This window comes from Lepus europaeus, chromosome 4, assembly GCF_033115175.1.
Source record: "Lepus europaeus isolate LE1 chromosome 4, mLepTim1.pri, whole genome shotgun sequence".
NCBI lineage: Eukaryota > Metazoa > Chordata > Mammalia > Lagomorpha > Leporidae > Lepus > Lepus europaeus.
This window is the reverse complement of record NC_084830.1, coordinates 107,011,926-107,032,553: the sequence shown is the minus strand read 5'-3', so window position 1 is coordinate 107,032,553 and position 20,628 is coordinate 107,011,926. Positions and strand designations below refer to the sequence as shown.

Sequence of the window (20,628 nt, the reverse complement as noted above, 5' to 3'; positions counted from 1 at the left end):
TTCTCCATCCTGTAAGAAGTTCACTCTCAAATGTAAAACCCTTGGCCTGACGTAGATAAAACATTTTACCTTTTTTAAACTTAAAATTTTAATTTTTGTTGATTGCAGAGATGGAGACAGGGAGAGCGTCTATGCACTTGTCCACTCCCCAAATGCCTGCAATGGCCGGGAATGAAGCTAGGAGCCAGGAACTCCATCCAGGTCTTCCACATGGTGGCAGGGACCCAGTCGTTTGGCCCATCCCCACTGCCTTGCAGGAAGCCGGGAACCAGGGCTGGACATCAAAGCCAGGCGCTCCGATGTGGGCCTGGGGCACCCCAACTACTAGACCAGTAGCCCGCCCTGGTTCGAAGCTCTCAAGTGAACGATTCTTCAAAAGGCCAGAGATTGATCTCCCCCCACGAGCAGGGCCCCTGGACTCTTGTTTCTTCTTTCGAATGATTATGCCAATAGCACATTCAATTGAGAAATGAGTTATTGCTTTGGAATGCTCCTATTTCAGCCGTGCTGTTTCTCTTTCAAGGATTCCACAAATATTAATGAGTTCTTGGCTCGAAAGCCTGGGATCGCACATCTATACCACTCCCTCCCGTGGGGCGTTCTCCTCTCTGGGTTCTGAAAGAGGCTTGTGAATTATTGCTCATGTGAAGTCGAGGCCGCAGATGTTTCATTTCCCTTTTACTTTCCAAAGGCAATTTACTTAGCGGGGTTCTTCAGGGGCCCTGGAGAACCGACTTCGTTAATGGGTTTTGGGGGTTTCCGCAGGGAGCTGATTGCGCGTGATGGTGATGAGGCAGCCTTTTTGGTTGGTGTGGCGATGGGGAGAATCTTTGCATCCCAGAAGCCACTTCGGTGGCAGCCGCTCTGCAGGCAGTGGGGTCCATGGAAGGTGCACGCAGCCTCTGGGCTCACCCCAGATGTCAAGTCTTACCTCCGCCATTCGTCATTTGAATTTCCCTTAGGCAGGTAGCTTAACTTCTCTAGGTTTTATTTTGTTCATCTATAAAACAGGAATATGAAAGGGCCCATCGTATAGAGTTGCTTTTATGAATTATTAATAAGAAATGAAATTAATATAACTAGACCACATATCATACATCTTAATGTTCATCTCGAGCTTTTCCAGGGGAGTCATCTGGGATGTGGGAGCGCAGCCCAAAGACCATCAGCTCCCTCTTTCGGAATTGATCCTGATTGAGGAATTAAGTGGAGTCAGGGGTAGCAGGCAGGACCACTCAGAGATGTTCACTCCCGACTGATCGTCCCATCTTAGGATTCGCATCGCTACCCAAGGGAGTAGCACTTTTCTCTTTCTAATTGTTTTTATTTATTTTACAATGAGAGAGAGAGAGAGAGAGAGAGAGAGAGAGAGAGAGAGAAACAAACTCCCATCTGCTAACTCCCTTCTCCGAACATCTGCAATGGCTGGGCTGGGCTGGCCTGAAGCTGGGAGCTGGGAACTCAACGTGGGTGTCCCCTGTGGGTGGCAGGAACCCAGTCAGCTGAGCCATCACCACTGTCTCCCAAGGTCCTCATGAGCAGGAAGCAGGAGTCAGGAGCTAGAGGCGCTCCCCAGTGGGGTACGGGTGCGCCAACCTACGTCTTCACTGTTAAGCCAAATTCCCGCTCCTCCAGGAGAGAGTCTTGACAACATCTGGCTCTGATATTTTCGCATGGTTGTCATTCACGGAGCATGTACTGCTTCAGACCAAATCGCCGTGACCTCATGCCACCTTGCAATACGTTCAGGTGTTAGGGATCATTTTAGTTCCTATTTTATAGATGGAGTAACTGAGGTTCGGAGAAGGCACAGAGCCTGCTCACAGTTGTACGATGGGTGGTACTATGACGCGGTGCAAGCCGAGAGCCTGCCGGTCCCGAGTTTGCAGCCGCTGTCCACCAGCTCAGGCCAGTGGCCACAGCCGTCGGCAGCCTCATCCCTGCACTTCCTAAAACCCAGTGGAAGCCATGTCACTTATTCAGATAGGACCAAACTCATCAGCAGATCTCACAGTGGCTCGGGTTATCTCCTGTCCACCCGTGTGCAGGAGTCTGACGAATCTACAGTAGGAAAATGATTTCAGAGTATCGAATGACAGCCTCCGAGACAGGCAGAGGGAATGCGATTTTAGATCTTAAGGCATGTGCGTTCTTTCCAGATCCGTAGTCTCTGGACATCTGCTCCATGCCAGGTACTGGGCTCAGCGTTTCCACACAATGATCTCATTTCCTCCTTACGTCAGGACTCCAAGGTAGTTCTTATGATCCCAGTTCCTGATGAGACTCCCAAGGCCCAGGAAATGTAATAAGAGAAGCAGTAAGAGATGGGATTGGAATGCAGGCTGAGCGTCTGGTCCCAGCCGAGGCTCTGGCCACTACCCTGTTTTCCTGTCTCTGTCAGGACACAACAGTCAGACGGAAAGGTGCGCCACCTGTGGTCACCATGAACTTTGCCTGGGAACAGACTCAGGGCATGGAGGGCAGGCTCAGCTGTGAGGTCTCACCTAAGGTGACATCGGTTAGCACCTCGACTGGGCCAAGAGGATGTGGGGGCAGTCCCCGGTCACTCGCCCACCTCTGTAGACAGGGGTGAGAAGGGGCTTTGGTACCACAATCCTGCCACCTTATCTAAAGGCTTATTTATTCATTCATTTACTTAATTTATTTAAAAGGCAGAGTGACGGGAGGGGGGGGGGACACACACACACACACACAGATTCATCTTCCATCCTCTGGTTCACTCCATATAGCTCCAACAGCCAGGGCTAGGAGACAGGAGCTTCATCCTGATCTCCCACATGAATGGCAGGGACACAAGTACTTGGGTCATCTTCTGCTGCTTTCCAAGGCACATTAGCAAGAAGCTGGATCAGAAGCGGAGCAGCTGGGATTCTCGGTAGTGCCCCGACATGGGATGCCAGCATTGCAAACAGTGGTAACCTGCTGTGCCGAATTCCGGCCTCTTTCCTTCTGAGGCTTCCTGGCAAGGAGATCTGTGCTGCTGTCTGCCTTACTCACAGGGGGGACGTTCCAGACTCCCAGTGAATGCTTGAGATGGCAGACAGTACTGGATGGGGGCTACACACACTGTGTGTTTGTTTTTGTTTTCTTTTTTTAAAAGATTTATTTATTTATTTCAAAGTCAGAGTTACACAGATAGAGGAGAGGCAGAGACAGAGAGAGAGAGAGAGAGAGAGAGGTCTTCCATCTGATGGTTCACTCTCCAACTGGCCGCAGTGGCTGAAACTGTGCCGATCCGAAGCCAGGAGCCAGGAGCTTCTTCTGGGTCTCCCACGCAGGCGCAGGGGCCCAAGGACCCAGGCCATCCTCTACTGCTTTCCCAGGCCATAGCAGAGAGCTGGGTTGGAAGTGAAGCAGCCAGATCTTGAACTGGTACCCTTATGGGATGCTGGTGCTGCAGGCCAGGGCGTTAACCCGCTGCGCCACAGCGCTGGCCCCTTGTTTTTGTTTTCATAAAGCTATAAATAAATATTTCAAAGGCAAAGTTACAGAGACTGAGGGAGAGAGAGAGACAGAGAGAAAGAAACTCCATCCTTTGATTCATTCCCCAAATAGCTGCAATGGCTAGGGCTGTTCCAGATCGAAGCCAGGAGCCAGGGTTTCTTCAGGGTTTGCACATGGGTGGCAGGGACCCAAGCACTTCCACCATCTTCTGCTGCTTTCCTGGGTGCATTATCTGGGAACTGGATTGAAATTGGAGCAGCTAGGACTTGAACCGGTGCCCATACCAGTTGGGATGCTGCATTGCAAGCAGCAGTTCAGCCCGCTATGCCACAGCACCATCTGTACACTATGCTTTTTACTATGTAGCCATACTTATAATAAAGTGACACTTATAAATTATGTGCAGTAACAGATTAACAATAATAACTACTAATCAAATAGAACAGTTGTAACAATATACAGTAATAAACTTACACGAATGTGCTTCCTTCTTCTCAGACTAACTGTGCTATACTTGCCCTCCTTGTCATGGTGTCACATGCATGTGTGATGAGATGGAGAAAGGTGAATGCCGTGGACATTGTGACGTAGTGTTAGACCTTCTTACTTGAACGTAAGCACTGCGATACCAAGACAGTCCCTCTGATAACCCAGACAGCTACTAAGTGATTCACGGGAGGGTGGCATAGACAGCATGGATACACTGGACAAAGGGAAGATTCACATGCTGTGCAGGACAGAACAGGAAGGTGTGAGATCTTTGTCATGATACTCAGAGCCACATGCAATTTAAAACAACACATTGTCTTTCTGTCTGTAATTTTTCATTGACTATTTTCAGATGATGGTGGACTACAGATAACTGAAATTAGCGATAAGAATAGGGACAAAGAGACTACTGTGTATAAAGACAGATTCCAAATGGCAGGTGAAGAGTTGTTTTCTCCCATGGCAAGCAGCCAACGGCCCTGAGGGGCACACCCCCAGTAAGGGGGAGTGGGTGGGGAGCCCCAGGATATGAGGCTGGGGAGGGTGTGGGGTGCCTGTCCTCACCCCAGGGAGGAGTCTCACCTTGCATTACAAGAAGGCAGTGTAAATGCACAAAGGTTTGTGCTTATAGTAGGGTGAGTTTTCCCAAAATCCAGGCTCGTGGATACCAGCCAGGAGCCAGCCTTGCAAGCTGACTCTTCCCAGGGTAGCAACATCAGGCCTATGGCCATGAGAAACCTTTTCTGCGAGAGTCCCTCCAGGACTCCTCCCAGGTGGAGTGTGTCTGTGCGTCTGTCCAGGAGCTCGTAGGGCATGAGGAGGTGGAATCGAGGGCAGAGATCCCTTCCTCCTCACGGACAAACACAGCCAACTGTGTAGAGCACACCCCCATGGCTCTGTTTCCCAGGGACACGCTGCGGCGTGCGCCAGACTACAGTGCTGGCAGGCGTTGCTTCTCAGCTTGGCAGGAGTTATAGGAAGACGCGGATTAGTTTATCTGGCTCAGAAGCCCCCACTGGCACACCTCGCAGTGCCACACATTGGAATTTGGAGGGGAAGTTTTCTAATTTTCCAAACCAATTTTGCTGACCTGATTTTCTTCTATCAACTCTTCTGCCAAGAAAAGGGATTGAGGAATGGAAGTAGCTTAATGGAACAAGCTGTTTGGGCTGCAGGGCTCATGTCTCCATGGAGACAGAAACACAGGACATGTGCTTTCACCAGCAGGCTGGCCGGGCTGCAGGGAGACAAGTGTGCACCTCTGACCGTGGCTGGGGTTGTACTCATGGGCCTCTGGGCAGATGGGATGATCAGGCTCTGCTTTGGGGCCTGTTTGAGGTTGGCAAATGGATGTGGGCCCTTCAAAGCTCACTCCTGTGTTCCGTGTGCCAGACCCAGGCTAAAACCAGGAGAAGAGGTCACAGAGGCTGGGTCCTCCCTCTTGGGAAGCTCCAGGCCACTGGGGCAGGCTAGGTCACGGGCCCTCAGAGATCAGGGTGACCATGGAGGCCTGGAGAGGCCTCACTGGTGAGGGACAGGTCTGGGAAGGCTTCCTGGTTGTGTGTGTGTGTGTGTGTGTACGCGTGCACATACCCACAGCATTTTCCAAGGAAGGCACTAGAAGGCATGTCAGCAGTGCAGCAGCCAGGACTGTGGGGCCTGTTTTCTGACTGTGAATGTGAGGATTCCTGGGGCAGGAGCAGTTGGTGTTACCGGGCAGATGAGCTGGGCCATTGCAGCGCTGAAGAAGAAAGATGTATCTTGGGTCCAGACAACACCTGGTCTCCTAGGTCTCGCTCCACTACTGATGAGCTGGGTCATCTTGAGAACTGACCACCCCCTTGCCTTGCTCTCTCGCTTTCTCCATGTGCAAACCTGACATAGCAACGGGACCTGTTATGGGATTCTGGGAAGGACTGAGCACCATCGGGCCACTGCCTCCATGGTGTCACATCTGTGGATTCAGCCAGCTCCAGATCCGAGTGACTGACATCGCCACTGAGTGTGTACAGACTTTCCTGTCGTCGTCCCTAAGCAATACAACAACAATCAGCATAGCGTTTGTTTTGTAAGCGGTCTAGAGATGTTTTAAACCACATGGGAAGATATGTGCAGGTTATATCAAGAGGCTAAGAAAAACTCATGCAAAAATGGAATGCAAAAGTAAGTTTATTTTGGTGCAAAAGTATTTTTAAATCCACTCCCTGCTTTTTCATAACACACATTTTCCATGGACTTTTTGAAAACCTCTCCTACACAAATACTAGGCAGTTTTGTACAAGAGACTTGAGCGCTTGTGGATTTGGGCGTCCACAGAGGGTTCTGGAACCAGTCCCTACGGTGTACTTGACAGTCAAGAGGTGTGAATTCCTCGCCTCTGATTTTGGACTTGCCCCAGGTTACTTGCATTAAAACCTCTTGGATGTGTGGAAAATGCTGATTTCTGGGTTTGGTGCAGACCAGGGGGCATCAGCAGCCATGGTGGGAACCCCAGGCTGCGGCCGATTTATCTCCTTGGACGGTGGGATGCCCAGTGGGGCCCTGGGCCAGCTGTGCCAGGACACAGGTGGTGAGGGAAGGGTTTTCAGTTGTGCCGGGTCATGCTGAGCAGATGGCTGTAGGCAGATCTCTCTGATGGCCAGAGGGGAGTGGGTCAGGCAGGGCACTCAGAAGAAGCCCAAGAGATTCTTCCTGTCCCATCCCATCTGCTTGAATTGTCCATCTGTCCTGAGGCAGCTCAGAGACCATTGAGAGGCTGCACCCTGGAGGGCCCATCAGATCACAGGTGATGGTGCCACAGTGCACACCTGGTGGCCCTCAGGCTGAGGAAATAACTAAACCAAATCCAGCCCCAGTGAGGCGTGATTATGGCAGGGACGGTGGCAATAACTAGCAGCCTTGGCATATGCTCTTAACACGCGACACTTCCTTTTCTGGTTGTTCTTCTTGTGTATAACTTATGATGGTTTTTTTTTAAATTATGTGCTTATTCATTTATGAGACGGAGACAGACAGAGCTCTGCCTTCCAATGGTTCACTCCCCAAATGCCTGCAGCAGCCGGGACTGGATCAGGCTGAAGCCAGGAGCAGAAAAACTGAACCAGGTTTCCCACACGGGTGGCAGGTGCACCCGCCCACCCACCTGAGTCATCACCTCTAGCTCCCAGGAGGTACACTCGCAGGAGGTTAGAACAGGAGCAGATACTGTGACATGGGACGTGGCATCCCGAGTGGCATCTTGACCTCTCTAGTGGACACTTGTCCTGTCATGACGGTTGTGTGTGGATTAACATGACAACTGAGAGTCACTTTTCTTGTTCTTGTTCTGGGAAGGCCCAGACTTGGTATGTGGGGATGTTCTCTGTGGCCGCGGAGATTTGAAGGAAGTGTGTGTGTGAAAATTAAAAGGAGAAGAAAGAATCAAGTTTTTATGCTGGGCTGCGTGTGGATAGGAACTAGAAGCACACATGTAAAAATGAGTTGGAGAGAGTGGCCTGATTATAACGGGTATTTCTCCTCTTGGATTTCCGACATCATTCTTATGATACTAGCACAATCCATTTTTAGTGAAAATAAAGTCTAAAGTGGTTATAGGTTTATAGACAGTCTAACATACAGATGGGCAGCCAGACTTCTTCTGAGCTAGCTGGACCTCAGTTCAAATCCTCACTCTCTCCCTCATACATGTAAATCATTCTGTCAGCCTCGGATGTAGCATCTACAAAATGGACACACAGACAACACCTACCTCCGTAGAGCTGTGAGGACCCGAGAGCACTCCATGGATGCTCAGGTTGTTCCCGTGAGGGGCTGAGCGTCTTCCACGGGCCTGGGCCATCCTGAGGGCTCTCACGCTCAGCTACGTGCAGTCCTACAGAAGCCAGGTGCATCGCCCCCATTTCCCAGAGAAGTAAGCTGAGGATTCCAAAGGGCAGGCAGGGTTCCCGGACTCACGCACGGAGTGGGAGGTGGAGCTGCGATGCTACTCTAGACAACCCAGCCCCCACCACGAGGCAAAGGGCAGAGGAAACCAGGGTGTCGGTTGGGTGGAATTTACGGAGGCTGCAAGCCGGTTGCACATCCCACTCAAGCCCTGTTGCGGGATCTTTGGGGCTGAGCCAGGTACGAGGCGTCGGGCAGCCTAATTCCATCCCTGGGGGTTCCAGCTGCCAGAGGAAAGACGAATGTCCCTCGGGCTGCGCTGTTTTTATCTCCCCACAAAATTTAATTTCCCTGATGAGAGTGGTTCTATTGCTTTGAGGTTTCCATGGTTTTGCATTCTTCATCCAGAGGGGCTGCTTGTTGGGTATTGTGGCGCTGGGGTGCAGCTGCGGCTGAATATTAATGGCGATGAACTTCCTGGTGTGCGGGTAGCGGGGGTGGGGGGGAAGGGGGGTGTCAGTGGTCCTAGCTCAGTGTCCTGGCTGGGCTGTCAGTGGGTGGGGACTTGCTGTTCTACACTCTGCTGTACCCCTGAGCGTTGTCACTCCGTGGTGACTTCTGCTAAGCAAAATTCACCCTGTCTGGGGCATAGCCTCACGCTCAGGCCACTCCTGCAAGCAAACACAGCTACCGGCCTGACAACTTCCTGAACGGCCAGTGAGGTGGTGTTGGGGTTGAGGCCTTCCTTCCTCATCAGATACCCAAGAGTTCGAAGTGGCCTCTGTGCCTTCAGTAGCCACGTGGCCTCAGGCCGGTTCTAACTCTGCCGTACTTCAGTTTCCAAAGCTGCAAAATGGGGTCGCAGTTGGGTCATGAGGAGGCATGGAGGAGATAATTATTATAATATATATATATTATAATACTATATTATAATCACTTGTCCCAGTAGCTGGTGCACTGTTGGGCAGTCAAGGAGTGATTGCTTGCTGCCGCTGTGCCCCTGTGCCAGTACTCAGTAGGCATCATCTCATTGAGTCACACCAACAGGAAACAAGGGCTCAGAGAGGTGAAGCATTTTCCCCAAGGTCCCACAGCACATCAGAGGCGGAGGTCAGAGAGGAAGGTTGGTGGGGCCCCAGCAAGTGCGGAGAGCTGCGTGGATGTGGTCCACCACGAAGGCTGCAGCTCCCCCAGCCGTTGCAGAAGCTTCCCCTTGTCAAGGGCACGGCAGGGAGGAAGCAGAGCACTTTAGGACCAGGGAAGGAGTCGTTCTCCTCCAGAGAGCTTAGGCAGTGACTACCCAACAGGGCTCTTCCTCACCCTTGTACTCACCCTGCCAGGCTGTGGACTGGTTGGGAAGGGTCCCGAAGCCTCATTGCAAGGCAGGGCTCTAGGCTAAACAGGAGTGTGCAGTAGGGAAGGTGAGATTTGCATTCAACATCTCCATGACCTTGTGCCCACTCACGAGCTGGAAGCCCAAGCTGCAAAGTAAAATAGGTGTGGTCCTACGACACACCACACAATAGAATGGACAACTGAGACACACGGGGTTGAGTGCTAAGTGGCAGAGGGATGCGCCAGGTGTAATAAGAGTACACATAGGTGAAGGAGGGCTGCCCAGAGGTGGCAACGTGTGGTAGGTTGGGTTTTGAAGCCTGACTAGGAGTTTGGCAAGGGGGCAAGAGACAGATGGCATGGAGTGGAGCAATGTCAGCCAAGGAGCACATAGAACTTGTGAAATGCACACTGAGGAGCAAGGCAGGTGGTGAGGAGAAACGGGAGTGAGTTTACCAAGCACCAGGGTGGTGGTAGGGGTGGGCGCTGCATTCATTTCCTGGAGCTGTCATAAGAAATCGCTATACACCACGAGGCGTAGGGCTTCAGAAACTCACTCCGCACAGCTCAGCAGGCCAGAGGGCCCAAGCTGAGGGCTTGGCAGGGCCGTGCAGCCCTGCAGCGTCCAGGGCAGGGTCTTCCCGTCCCTTCCAGCGGCTCCCTCCGTCTGCAGGGGACTCCTCTGCCCTCCGCGTGTGTCTGACAGGTGCATTTCTGATCCGCAAAGACCTCCTTTCCCAGTGAGGCCTCTCCGAGGCTCCGGAGAGGTGGGTGTGCCCGTGTCTTCCAGGGGCCTCCACGCAGCCCACAGCCAGGCTCTCACAGGCGTCATCTGGTTGAATCCTCAGATACTCTTATTTCCCTCTCGCGGGGTGGGGGGGCTCATTCACAGGGATTCGAGGTGGACGTCATGGGGTGTTGGGAGCAGGGGTCACCACGTCCTCTTTAGTGTTCTAAACCCTTCATGTAGAATGATCGGCGACACACTGGAGGGCCAGTGCACGTCCAGTGGACAAGGAAATTCTTCAGTGAGCACTTTGTGAGGAGGACGGCACTGGCTAACGGGCCGGGCCACGCTTCTCGAGTTAGGTTCCCGATTGTCCTCCTTTAAAAAAGTAATTTATTTGTTTAAGAGGAAGAGGGAGGAGAGGAAGACAGACAGAGAGAGAGAGAGAGAGATAAAGAGAGAGGTCTTCCATCCACTGGTTCACTCCCCAAATGGCTGCAACAACCAAGTTGGGCCAGGCTGAAGCCAGAATCCCAGAACTCCATCTGGGTGTCCCACATAGGTGGCATGGACCCAAGCACTTGGACCATCTTCTGCTTCTTTCCCAGGTGTGCTAGCAGGAAGCTAGATCCGAAGTGGAGCCGGGACTTGAACCGGTACTATGATCCAGGATGCTGGTGTTGTAGGCGGAAGCTTAACCTAACTGTGCCACAATGCCAGTCCCTGGACGGTGTTATTTCACGAGCTGTGGGACTTGGAGACAGTTACATAATCTCTCTCTGCTTCAGCCTCTACTCCTGGAAGATGGAGCTACAGCACCTGCTCACAGGGCTGTGGTGAGGCTAACCAGAGTGCATCTGCGGACAGCGCCCGGCCCCGCGCTGGGCATGCGGCCAGAGTTTACTTAGTGCAAGTGTGGTGTGGCATCCCACCCCGCCTCCCACGAGGGGGTTACTGTGGCACACTGGGGCAGTCTCAGGACTCCATGGGCACATGGGCCAGTGGCCCAGGACGGCCCAAGGACTCTGGAGAGGATGTCTTCAAGGGCGGGGGAATCTTTGAACTGGATCTAGGAGTAGGCACCTGTTTGGTGTTCTGGGCAGTGGGAGCAGCAACTGCAAGTGTGTGTGTGTGTGTGTGTTGGGGGGGCGCTGGGGGCCTGGAGCTGGAGGGAATGGAGACTGGGGGAGGAGGGGCCTTGTCCACTATGTTCAGGAGTCAGGGCGCTGTCCTGCAGGTGTGACTCATACCTCGGGGGAGCAGCGTGGCCAAGGTGGCTTGTTAGAGAGTGCAGGGTGGAGACCGGGGCCAGGGGACAGTGGTGAGGATGCTGCCACAGGCAGGGGCAAGGAGGTGGTGGTCCTGGCCAGGGAGCTTACAGTGAGGACCATCAGGAGCGGTAAAGAAGCGATGGCAGAGCCAGAAGCTACCGCAGCTGGAGGCCATGCAGGTGCTGGCCCTGGGTGGGGGCACAGGGAAGGCGGGGAGGGCTGCAGGCGGCCAGGCCTGAGCGGTGGCCAGTGGGGCTTCCCAGCATGACTGTGGAGGACGACACGGGCTGGCTGTGAACGTGGGGAGCTCTGGGTGCCCAAGAGACACCTCAGGGAATGGTCCCAACGTAACGTTTCCCAACTGGAGGGGCTTCTGGCAGCCCACTTACCTCTCAGAACCTCAGTTTCTCCATCAGAAAAATGGGGCTAGTACTTCTACCTCCTTCAGGGGATTGGGGTGCTTGCACACAGTAAGTTCCCAATCACTCTTATAATTGATTATTATTATTGATATGGAGATGATATGGATTGTGGGGAGGTGGAACCTGTTACGCCAGGCCCAGCACCTCTCCCCCAGCACTGCCAACCCCTCCCTCGGCTTGCCTTCCTCTGTTCTCTCTGTGACCCCAGAAGTGGACAGAGACATCTTGAGCCTGCCTTAGCTGATGCTGACCTGAGCCCTGATTCTTTCCCGAGTGCTGGGGCTTCTGCTTGGGCAGGTGTGCAGGGCTGCTGATGGATGGGGCTGGGAAGGAGGACTGGGAAAGAACAGAAGGTGGAGTGGAGGTGTGGACACGTCCCATCTGCCTTGAGTGTGGTTTGGACCGGGTGGTGTGTGTGTGTGAGTGTGTGTGTGTGTGTGTGTGAGAGAGAGAGAGAGAGAGAGCGCTTAATTCAACTCAATATTGCAGTTCAGCAACATCTCTAGTCCCTACTTTGCACAAGTCTCTGTGCCCGGCACAACAGACAAGTCTCGCTTGCTGCCTGCGGTATCCCCAGCAGATGGAGGTTGCAAGGACTGAGCTGGTGGCAGTGACCCAAGTCCCCATTGGAGGAGCAGAGGGGGCCCAGCTCCAGCCCAGGGCTGGATGGGAAGCTGAGGAAGAGGCCCGAACAAGAGCTGTGGGCTGGGGGCCGGGCTGCCGGGAACCTGTGAGCCTGGGGGTGGCGGCTGAACCTGTGAGCCTGGGGGTGGCGGCTGAATGGGACGGTTAGACTCAAAGGACCAGGGCTGGGCCCTGGAGGCTCCTGTCTTGGGGAGGACAAGGATGACGTTGATGTCCAAAGCCCACAGCGCCAGCCTTTGCCTCTCTCTGGCTGCCCTTGGTCTGCTCTCCTCCTTGGGCCCCTTTGTGGCTGCCAGACTGCTCCTGCTGGACCCTCTGTGACCCTGGGCTGTCCCCAAGGCAGGCATGCGATGCTGTGGCTGGAGCTCACCTCGGGCTGGCTTTTCCTTTCGGACTGTCCCACCTGGGTGCTCCTCTTCCTGTGCGTGGCTCTAGGCCCTGCGTTCTCGCTTGGCCCGTGTCTATTTGCTTATTTGTTCATTCTGTGTCTGCCTCTGTCCCAGTGGTGGACTCCTTGAGGCTAGGACTGTGGCACGGGGCCTGATAAATATGTGCCGAGTGAGTGAATGAGCGAGCCAGCAAGGAGACGGGACCAGAGGGGGGGCTCTGGTGTGCTGAGGGTGAGGATCACAATGCTGGGGACACACTCACACCCGGTGCCAGAGAACCACCAGGCTGTTTATTGTTAGTCCCAGGCTGTAAAATTCAAGAGTTGAGAACAAGGTCTTTGCTTTGTCTCCGAGGAGCAACGTTATATAAACTTGTCAATAAATATCGATGCACGCTCAGACTGTCATGTTCAGACGGGCTGCGTGGGGAAGCAGGATTTTCTGCCCCCAGCCTCCAAGGCCATGGCAGGAGCTCCGCTGCAGGGACCCAGTGTGTGCAACCTCTGGCTTCCACAAATCTGCCGGAGAGGGAGAGACAGGGCAGGGCAGCGGCACTGGTTCTGCAGGGCGCTCTGGTGAAATCCACCTGCAGCAAACCAGGACTCTCCACGGAGCAATCCATGCACAACCCTTTTCACAGCATGCATTTCCATGAAGTCTTGGAATTCTGGCAACTTCTGCAACTCAAGGCTGATCATGCCTCGGGGCAGCCAGGCAGTGCAGGGTGGTGAGGCAGGCACTGCCCACTGGGGATCCCCACAGTCTACAGGGGTGCATGCCTTCTGAAATTGTCCCACACCAAAATAACCTTGGTATTTATTTCTATTTTCCACAAACTCATTGCGGTTCCCTTGTGTCCTTCTAAAATAGAATCCTGAGCCTGCCGCTCTGCTGCTTAAAACCCCTAAGTAGCTTCCTGTTACCCTGGAGATAAAGCCCAGGTTTTCGGGGAGTCTCTCCCCCGCTGCCCCGCCTCCCAGGCCTCCCCTCACTTGCACTCTTGGTGCCAGCCCTTGCCCAAGCCCACGAGGCTTCCAGCATAGCCTGGCTTCTGTTCTGTGCACAGCAGGTGTGCATCCCATATGGGTGCCGTTTGGAGTCCCAGCTGCTCCACTTCTGATCCAGCTCCCTGCTAATGCACCTGAGAAGGCAGTGGAAGATGGCCCAAATACTTGAGCCCCTTAAACCCATGTGGGAGACGCGGATGAAGCTGCTTGCTTCTGGCTTTTGCCTGGCCCAGCCCTGGCTAGTGTGGCCATTTGGGGAGTGAACGAGTGCTCAGAACCGTCTGCGTCCCTGTCCCAGAGTTCTGTATGAAGACACTTCTTGTGTCATGCCCCACAGAGGACTTCCCTGCTCCCTGCTCCCATCAGGTCCAGCGGCCCTGTTGCTGGTGTCACCCTGTGTGCAGTAAGTACCCACCCCTCCTCACCCAATAGTCTGTGGGGCCCCCACTGGGCCATGGCTGACTTACCTCCTTGCACTGCCTGGCTGCCCTGGGGTCTCAAGGAATGATCGGCCTTGAGTTGCAGAAGTTGCCAAAATTCCAGAAGTTTCCAGTGAGGCAAACTCTTCTTTAGCTCAAACAGCCTCTGTTCACCGTAAGGCACAGCCTGATGGAAGTTAGCCTTGTCTGGGCAGAGTCCCGCCATGGGGGCTGAGGCCATGGTGTCCACTTGCAGTTGGTCCCTTCGCTTTTTAAAAATTGAAGTAAGATTCATACAACATGAAATCAATCATTTTTAAAGATTTATTTTATTTTATTTGAAAAGACAGAGAGAGAGGTCTTCTATCTGCTGGTTTACTCTCCAAATGGCTGCAACAGCCAGAGCTGGGCCAATCTGAAGCCAGGAGCCAGGAGCTTCTTCTGGGTCTCCCACATGGGTGCAGGGGCCCAAGGACTTGGGCCATCTTCACTACTTTTCCAGGTGCATAAGCAGGGAGCTGGATTGGAAGTGGAGCAGCCGAGACTCAAACTTGTGCCCATATGGGATGCCGGTGCTGCAGGTGGCAGATTTACCCATAATGCCCCAACACTGGCCCCTGCATCAATTATTTTAAAGTGAGCAACTCAGTGACATTTAAAATAGTTACAATATACAGCCATCACCTCTATCTACTTCCAAAAGCTTTGCATCACCTAAAAGAAAACGCTGTGACAATTGGCAGGCATAACCCTCTCCCCTACCCCCAGCCCCTCTGGATTTGCCTGTTCTGAATATTTCATACAAATGGAATCATCGGATGTGTGACCTTTTAGGTGTGGCTCCCCTCATTTGTCAAGTTTTCAAGGTGCATCTCTATTTGTAGCAGGTGCTTCATTTTCTCTTACAACTGAATAATGTGCCTTTGAATGAATGGACAGTCTTCCCCTGCTAGTTGTTGGGGGATTCATTCTGGGACCCCCTAAAAATACCAAAGCTATGGATGCTCAAGTAGCTTACATAAAATGACCCGGTATTTATATTTAACTTATGTGTACCTCCCTTATACTCGGGGAGGGGCACTTTTCTCTGCCAAGGGCCATTTGGATATTTAGAACATCATTCACGGGCCGTACAAATGGATTGAATTTCAAGTCCCATCTGCGATTGCCTTGGCAGGGCCAGGCCCAGCAATTTCGCGGGCCAGACCTTCCCCAGTTCGGCTCTGAGCCATCTCTAGATGACTTAGAGCACTCAGCACAATGCAACGCTGCAGAAATCGTCAAACTACTGTGTTGTTTAGGGAGTCATGAAACAAAGAGAAGTCTGGACATGTTCAGTGCAAACACAAGTTTTCCCGGCACATTTTCAGTCTGCACTTGGGGTTGGATCCATGGATACAAAGGCTGATGTCGTCACAGTTTGTGTACCCATTCCTCAGTTGTTGGACATCTGAGCCTTTAGAAAATCTGGGTGTTTTGGGTTTCTTTAGCCCTCCACTCCTCCAAACGTCTGCCAGCCATGCTCCTGGGTCCCCAGCCCTGGGGGACAGTGGCCTGGACCATCCCTCTTCTGTGCCAGGAAAATGCTATCCTCAGCGGAACAGGGCACAAGGGGGTGGGTGGGTAGGTGTGCCTTTGAGGGGGATCTCCCACTCCGTGTTCAACCTCCACTGACTTCCACCTCAGCCCCACATCCTGCTGGGTGATTCTGGTCTGATCTCCACAGCAGCTCCCCACTATGCTACCCCCAACCCAATCCAGGGCAAGGAGCTAAGCGCAGTAGGCTTCAGCCGAGGGCGGCTGGGAGGAGGGTAATGGGCAGGGGGCAGCACCGTGAATCAGCAATGGATAAAAATGGGATTTGACACATCGCCCTCCTCAAACCTCATCCACATGCACAGGGAATTTCTCAGGGACAGTGTCTGTCTGCCCATAAGACTGAGACAGACTCTCCTCAGCTCCCCCTGTCTCTCCTTTCTCAAAGCCCTCCCCGTCAACAAACAACTCTGCTTCTTTGGAGTCCTGTCTCTTCCTATCCTTACAAACACGCCCTGGAGTGAGAAGGAGACGGGACGGAGATGCCTAAGATTGGTTGCATTTTTCTTTGTGAGAGGGTGTCTATCATATTTTGAGGCCAATGGGCTCCAAGGGCTACCAGCTTCCAAAACCTAACATGGCAATAAAATCCTGTTGATTAACACCATTGTCCCAAGATCATGTCCCAAGATCACAGGCAGTGCACGGGGCCAGTGCAAGCCTGGAGGTTCCCTTGAAGGCAGTCGTCTACTCTTTGCTGCCAAATCCTGGCGGTGCTCTCAGTTTGCTTGCTGTTGTATTGCTTCTTTAACGCTTGCTTGTGTGGATAAAGGATGGGAGACTCCAAGTTGGAGATCACGGTGTCCTTGTGAGCAGAAAAGGAAGATGCCCTGGCTCAGACTTGACAATGATCCCTCTGGTTGCTGTGTCAAATATAGCAGAGGGTGCAAGGAAATGATGAGTTAGCAGGCTGCTTCAAGACTGCAGGTCACGGGGCATGATGGCTTGGGCCAGGATGCAAGGAGCTGAGGCCAGAAACGACAGTGAGATTATGGATGCATAGGGAAGCATGCTGCTGATAGATCGGGTGTGAAGCAGAAGCAAAGAAGGTCAAGGTTAACTTCAAAGCTTCCGGCTTTCCTGACTGCAGAGGTGGAGTTGACATTTCCTGCAACAAGGAAGAATCCAGGGGAAGCAACTTTGAGATAGACAGAGCAGGGAGTGTGTGTGTGTGTGTGTGGGGGGGGGGAGTTGTTTTCAAAGTGTGGCTCTGATGTCCGAGTGGATGTTAAATAAAGAGTTGCTGTCTGGAGATTGGAGATCAGTAGTGGGAGTGGGGGTGGGGATGCTGGAAGCCAAGAGGCACCAGAAGTGTTGGCTGAAGGGGTCCCACGTCCCACTCCCTGCACAGTTAATAGACAAAGTGGAACAAGGTGGGAAATCCACATGTTGAGTCAAAAAGGAACCTCAATGATTGTCCTGCAGAAGGGGGACTAGGCCCACAGAGTGCAGGTGGTTTGCCTAAGACTGCAAGTTAGTGTCAAAGTCTGGTTCGAGTTTTCTGGGCTCCTGGAGCCCTGTTCTTTCCAGGTTTTGAGAGCCGTGCATGTGAGCTGACGAGGGGGCAAGCAGAGGCTGACGACTCTCCATGGTGTCTTCCCCCAGGTCACCATCCTTGTCAGCCTGGCCCTAGCATTCCTCGCCTGCATCGTGTTCCTGGTGGTTTACAAAGCCTTCACCTATGACCACAGCTGCCCAGAAGGATTTGTCTATAAGGTAAGGAGCTTTGGGCAGGTGGGTGGCCGCAGGCCAGTGTCAACGTCCGTTAGAGGGATTACTGGTGCTTTCTCTTCTTTGGCTTCTAAGTTCTGGCTGTGGCAGCCTTCCTACAGACTGCTTAAGACGTAGTGCGAGCCTGGCGAGGCATTTTCCAGTATTCGTCTCCAGCAGGCAGGGTAGAGCCCATGCTCTAGGGTCAAGGGATGGTCCAGCTTTAGGCTCCATATCAGCATGTGAGACAATCAAGACAGAATCTGCCTTAGAGCTAAAACAGGTGATAGCATCAATAGTTGTAGTTATCATTTATCAATTGTCTATTATCTGCCAGGCCCCTAACTAGACATTTTCATGAACATTATCCCAAGGAGACTGTACATCATTGTGAAAACTAGGGTCTGTCGTCCCCATTCTATATAGAGAGGCTAAGAGCGCTACGTTAAGAGGATTTGCTGAGATGCCACAGCTATTCTGTTGCAAAGTAGGAGGATTCCACGGGCGATGTCCTGGCCTGGGAACATGTTGTGAGCTTCCTACAACTCCACTGTTCTAGGACTCAAAGTTCTGAAGACCGGAAGCACTTTAGGGCCTGGCTGAATAAACCATGCTATGTCCGTGCAACGGAGCTTCTGCGCAGGGGGAAGCGTGGACAGACTGTCTTCTAAGATGATATGGACAAGCGGAGGAAGGGGGGCCTTTCCTTCATGTGAGAAAAAGGGAGGCTAAAGATACTCGCTTGTTTCATCACAAAGAAATTCTGGAGGGATAAATTAGAAAATTAATAAAAATTTTAAAAAATGGGAAGGTTGTGGCTGGGTGGGAAGTTATGGGGGGGGGGAAGCCATTGTAATCCATAAACTGTACTTTGGAAATTTATATCTACTAAATAAAAGTTTAAAAAAAAGAAAATTAATAAAAATGAATACTCAAGGGGGAGGGAAGGAGGGGGGAGGGAAGCATGGCTTCTCTGGATGTAGCTTACTCTTGGTCCTTGTGACTAGAAAAAAGCTAAACACAGAACGTAGCTCTAGATCCAGTCGGGGACACAAACTTATAGAGAAAGCACATATTTCACCAGCGACTACAGAATATACGATATTGGCCCTAACTGCAATACAAAGATGCTTCTCTACTTACTGTGGGGTTATGACCCAATAAGCCCATCACAAGTTGAAAATGCATTTAATCCACCCAACCTACCAAACGCCAGGGCTTAGCTGAACCTGCCTCACATGGGCTCAGAACACTCACAGCGACCTACAGTTGTGCAAAGACCTCTCACACAAAGCCTCCCTTAGAGTAAAGTGCTGACTAGATGGTGTAATTTGTTGGCTACTGCACTGGACGTGAAAACCAGAATGGTTATATGGGCCCAGCTTTTCACCACTGCGGGGTCAAACACTCTGAAGCCGATGCTTCATCAGTTGGGAATTGTCTGCGTTCTAAGAACACACAGAGCAGCAGGAAGACCTCGAAGTTCATTCGGTAGTCAAATCCTTAGTAGTAATCTTGATATTGTTCTGTGATGGCTCTGCATATAGTGTAGGGTAATCAAATACACAGTTACACTGATGCTAGGAACCCAGACTATTGACACCAGAGAAAAGAGATACAAGTGTAAAATGAAGGAAACAAACTTAGCAGCCATTGACTGCGGGCAACATCCGGGAAAAGCCAGTGGAGGCCGGGAGAGGGGTTCTGGTGGTGGTGCCAACAGCGCCCCCTACAGTCACCCAGTCAGAAAGCAGAGGAGGTTGGCCTTGAAGTAATGTCAGTGTGAGGCTCATTCTGTTGGGCTTCTTCCAAGGGACAGCTTTGATGATGGTGATGTTGTTGGGTCTGGGGAAGACCTGCTTTGTGCCAGGCCCAGGCCGGGTGCCGCCACCTGCTCTCATCTGGATGAGAGCCCACAGGGGCTGTGGTTCCCAGACGGGGCGGCTGAGTGGTGGGCTGGTGGAAGCAGCCGCCTGAATGACCCCTCACCCTGTCTCTTTCTTCCCAGCACAAGCGCTGCATCCCAGCCTCCCTGGACGCCTACTACTCCTCCCAGGACCCCAACTCCAGAAGCCGCTTCTACACAGTCATCAGCCACTACAGCGTGGCCAAGCAGAGCACCGCCCGGGCCATCGGGCCGTGGCTGTCGGCGGCTGCTGTCATCCATGAGCCCAAACCACCCAAGACCCAGGGCCATTAGAGGCCTCGCCCGGCCAGGATGGGGGGCGGTGGTGGAGAGGGGGACCCCCGTTGGCTAAGCCGAGCTCCAGTTACAAGACAACACCGTACTCCTGGGATATGGGGGCGGGGGTGGGGCCGGGGGTGGGGTGGGAGGGAGGAGCTCTTGGAAAATCTCGTGCACTGGAGTTGTCTGAATCGGTGTTCCTTTTTGTGTCTTGGTATTGTTGATTCGTCCCGAGTCAGGCTCATGTACAAAGGCATGTTTCGTGTTGACTGTTCCCATGTAAGATATTTTCAAAGCCCCTGCTTCTTCTTTGTTAGGCAAACTTAAAAGCAGAGAAGGACAGACACGAGGGAAAGGACCCCAAAGCACGGAACTGGCTCTCTCTGGAAGGTGCCGAAGGGTAAAGAGCGCGGGCTTCCTGGATGGGAAACAGCAGCTTCGAGGTGGGCTTCCACGGCAGCCGCGCAAGGGAGCCACACACGCTGGGGCTCTGTGGTCTGCCTCTGGGCTGCAGGATAGGAACACGGGGAGCAAGGAGAGGCGGAGTCGGAGCAAGGACTGATTTAGGCCTTCCTGAGCCCAGGACGCCCTCGGCCAGGACGGGAGCACACTGCCCCCTGCTGCCAACTTCACAGTGTCCCTGCTGTGGCTTGGGCTGCCCCATGTGGCTGAGCCAACCCACGGCCTGGGCTCCGAATGCCCACTCGGTGGCCGTGGGTTCTGCAGACACACACATGGAGATTGAGACGTGGGCAGATTCGCTTCATTTTTCTTTTTCTCCCTAATTTTTCTAGATCTCTAGCTGAACACTGCCCAGGTTTACAAGACAGCAGGGGTGGCGGGGTGGGGGGACTCCGGGAAGAAGGAAGCCCCAGGGCAGGCATGTAAACCCTTGCCTGAGCTAGAGCACAGGCACTGAGTTTTAAATCTGTGTGTGTTGATTCTCAAAGTGCTAATCGCACTAGGAACTGTGATAGGATTCTACCCAGGACCCTCAGTGAGAGCCAGGAAGAGACGCTTAGCTCGAGGCCGCAGCGAAGGGAAGCTGAGAAGGGTGTTGGCTGTCTGTGCCCACTCCGTCCTGTT

The 20,628-nt window shown here is 52.7% G+C and overlaps 1 protein-coding gene across 1 annotated transcript in view; it reads left to right on the top strand.

Annotated features, from left to right (window-relative positions):
• Positions 1 to 19,557, top strand: part of NSG2 (neuronal vesicle trafficking associated 2) — a 59,479-nt gene extending 39,922 nt beyond the window's left edge. The window contains exons 3-4 of the mRNA XM_062189636.1: positions 17,253 to 17,363; positions 19,366 to 19,557. Coding sequence (XP_062045620.1) covers positions 17,253 to 17,363; positions 19,366 to 19,557 — 303 coding nt within the window. The remainder of the gene's footprint in view (positions 1 to 17,252; positions 17,364 to 19,365) is intronic.
• Positions 19,558 to 20,628: the final 1,071 nt, after the last annotated feature.